This window comes from Adiantum capillus-veneris, chromosome 15, assembly GCF_014529385.1.
Source record: "Adiantum capillus-veneris isolate H3 chromosome 15, ASM1452938v2, whole genome shotgun sequence".
NCBI classification, from domain to species: Eukaryota; Viridiplantae; Streptophyta; class Polypodiopsida; order Polypodiales; family Pteridaceae; genus Adiantum; species Adiantum capillus-veneris.
Window position 1 is genome coordinate 55,344,788 of NC_140945.1, and position 3,025 is coordinate 55,347,812.

Consider the following 3,025-nt stretch of genomic DNA (forward strand, 5'->3'; position numbering starts at 1 on the left):
AGAGAGAGAGAGACAAAAGCAGAGAATAGCATCCTATTATCTCAAGCGTTGGTGCACCTCCTCTCTACAGCAGTCAACTAGAGACTAGAGTACCTTTGATAAAGGCTTGCCTTAGGCGGTCCCTTTTAGAAATAGCTGAGGGTCTCAGCCAGTCAGCCTCATCAACAAACCTCTCTCTAGTGTACACCCCATTATAATCACATCATTCATCTCTCACCCTTTCTCTCTCACTGCATTCTCAAGCAACACAGATCATCATCTCCATCTTTGTCCCACAAAATTTGGACACTCCTGTAGATTAATCCCACATAATTTCCCAGTCCACCTGTGGATCAGATCATGCTAAAATCCTTCTACAGACTGAATTACATAGCCAGATCGGCAAGCTTGCGCCGCGCAGCTAGTCTCTATCGATCAATATCAAACTTCCCGGCCCTCTAATTCTACATGAAACCATCATCACTGTTCGCTCCGCGGCTCACTTGAAAAGATTTGGACCTTGTGTCGATCCATCCATCCTGATTTTTATCAGCAAATTATTATCACTGTTATTTAGCCAATTTGTGGACAATAGAATGGGAGAAACCATATCTTGGATTGCAGTGAACAAGAGTGGAGAAGTCTGCCTCGACTCCGACCTCCCGCCCCTTCCGAGAGGATGGGAAAGGTGCCTTGATCTGCAGGTGAGTCAACTGCTCTTCTGTCATGCAAATTTATATTTCACTTACTCTTGTTTTGTACCACTCAAAATTTTGTTAATTCCTGCTCACTTCCATGCTTAAGCTTAGTTATTCATATTTAATTTTCAACATTTAATACATTTAATTTTTGCATATGCCGCATGTGTGAGTCGCCTGGCGAGTGGGGATCTGATTTTCTGCTAATTTGATTTCAAATTCTACAAAATTTTGATTCATGGGAACTCTTGATTTGTGGTTAGATGGTAATTCATGATTTATATCTGCTCACCTCAATTTAGTTATCTGTTAACCTTAGTAGTGAATGAGAAATGAACAATAGTTTGGTTTTATGGTTAGCTCTTGAATTTATTGCGGTCTAAAGCTTTTACCTATTATAGAGTTTTGCTAATCTTGGGTTAATTGGGGGTCTCAGTCAGGAGTCATGTACTTGAAGCAAATGAACCCACAACCAGGTGAATCCAAAAGTGGTGGGATTGGCCAGAGCAGAGCAACAACCCATAAGAGACAGCGAGTATTGCTCGGCAATGACGACGGCGAAGGCGATCCCACGCTGCAACTAAGCCTCTCATTACCCTCATCCACCAACACCCAATCTCATCCAAGCAATCCATCTTCACTTAGTGATGCAAACTCAATTGTCAACAATGAGCTCAAATATTTATCATGTCAACGAGAAGATGCGACCACAGCGAACTCGCCTCCTCAGAATGCCTCTTCCTCGTCGTCTTCATCATCCCCTCCATCCAAGTTGGGCTCAAAGAGTAATGTAGGGCTAAGAAGTAATCAGCTTAATGAAGAGAAAAGCTTGATTAGGGCTGCTGGCTGCCCTCATTGTTTCATGTATGTGTTGCCCTCTAAAAGCAATCCAAAGTGTCCAAGGTGTAAAAGCTCTATTCTTGTTGACCTCTCCCCTCTCACCATCCATTGACATATTCTTTCAAATAATAGCCTACAAGTTTCTACACTATAGAGATAAGCTAATTGATTATGATATGCTATCCCACCTATTCATTTATTAATATATATAAGCCCAACACATGTTTTTATTTTCAGTTTTTACGAGATTATACCCACACCCGCATGTGATAGGATAGCGGGCGCGTTTAAAGCTCCTCGTTTTTACCGCTAGGCCAACTCCCCTTGACAAACCCAATACATGTAAGATGTATAGGTATGTATTGTGCCATGTGTTTATATAATGGAAGCCATCATGTGATGTGATGTGTCATTCCTTAAGGGATGACCTTTAAATTCCAACCTTGACACTTACTTAAAGCTACTCATTTTGGTAGATTTTGCTCAAATGAGTGGTATGGGCTATAGCCTATTGTAGTGTAACTTTTTTGATTGAATAGAAAAATTCTCAGTTATAATTATGTGGAGACCCATTACTTTTCAAGGCAAAATTTGGCGGCATCGTGATAATCTCGAAAAATATATGTAATTTTTGCATAAATCTCGACTGTCTAATTACTTGAAAATCATAATTAGTTGCCTTTAAAAGTATAATTAGTTTCTTTGAAAAGTAAAAAAAATAATCAATGTTAGAACTTGTAGTGATATCAGGAACAGTTACCTAAAGTTCCTTGAAGCATCCATCTCTCCATCAGTCATCACTTTCTTTGATTATTTATTGCTAGAGACACACTTTGTCTTTGAAGTCATGGTAACTTTTTTTTGTCTTTAAAGTCATGATGACACTTGTCCACATGTATGCACCTAAGCATGAGCCTTTTGGCCTACATAATAAAACCTCAAGGGTAGTGTTTGCGAAAAGTACGTCACGTCGCAACTAACAATTGTGCTGCTTGAATGTCGATTTAGAGCAAGAGGAAATGGAAATATCCACCCTAGATCATTTTTTCAAAATTAGTAGTGCTTGATTTTTCATATTTTCCTCTTGAAAATATCATAAAGAGAAACAAAATGATTTTTTATTGCCTAGGAAACTCTTGGAACTCGAGAGAAATCATGCAACGTTGGATTAAGCATGTCGATAAGTACCACGTGCCAAAGCTTATAATGATGAAATCATGCGACGTTGGATTAAGCATGTCGATAAGTGTCATGTGCCAAAGCTTATAATGATGGAAAACACTATTTTACCTTTGTTCGAAGATTCCAACAACAGTGCTTTGTCAAGAGAAAGAGATGCTCGAAAGGTCTTTTGAACCTGCGTAACACAAAGTTGAATGTAAATTTCCCATCAAAAAACCATTAGATCTTTGTTCACTTTCCATTTATGCGAAATCCGAGGCTATGAGCTTCCAAGTTGTATCCTAAGATTAGAGAAGTTTCTCGGATAGGTCACTTATTTTTGAAGT

The 3,025-nt window shown here is 39.0% G+C and overlaps 1 protein-coding gene across 1 annotated transcript; it reads left to right on the forward strand.

Annotated features, from left to right (window-relative positions):
- The first annotated feature begins 242 nt into the window (after window positions 1-242).
- Window positions 243-1,782, forward strand: LOC147440705 (uncharacterized). Its single transcript, XM_086482548.1, has 2 exons — window positions 243-683; window positions 1,114-1,782. Exons 1-2 carry the CDS (start codon window positions 576-578, stop codon window positions 1,627-1,629), a joined length of 624 nt encoding a protein of 207 aa, XP_086338674.1. The 5' UTR covers window positions 243-575; the 3' UTR covers window positions 1,630-1,782.
- The last annotated feature ends 1,243 nt before the right edge of the window (window positions 1,783-3,025 follow it).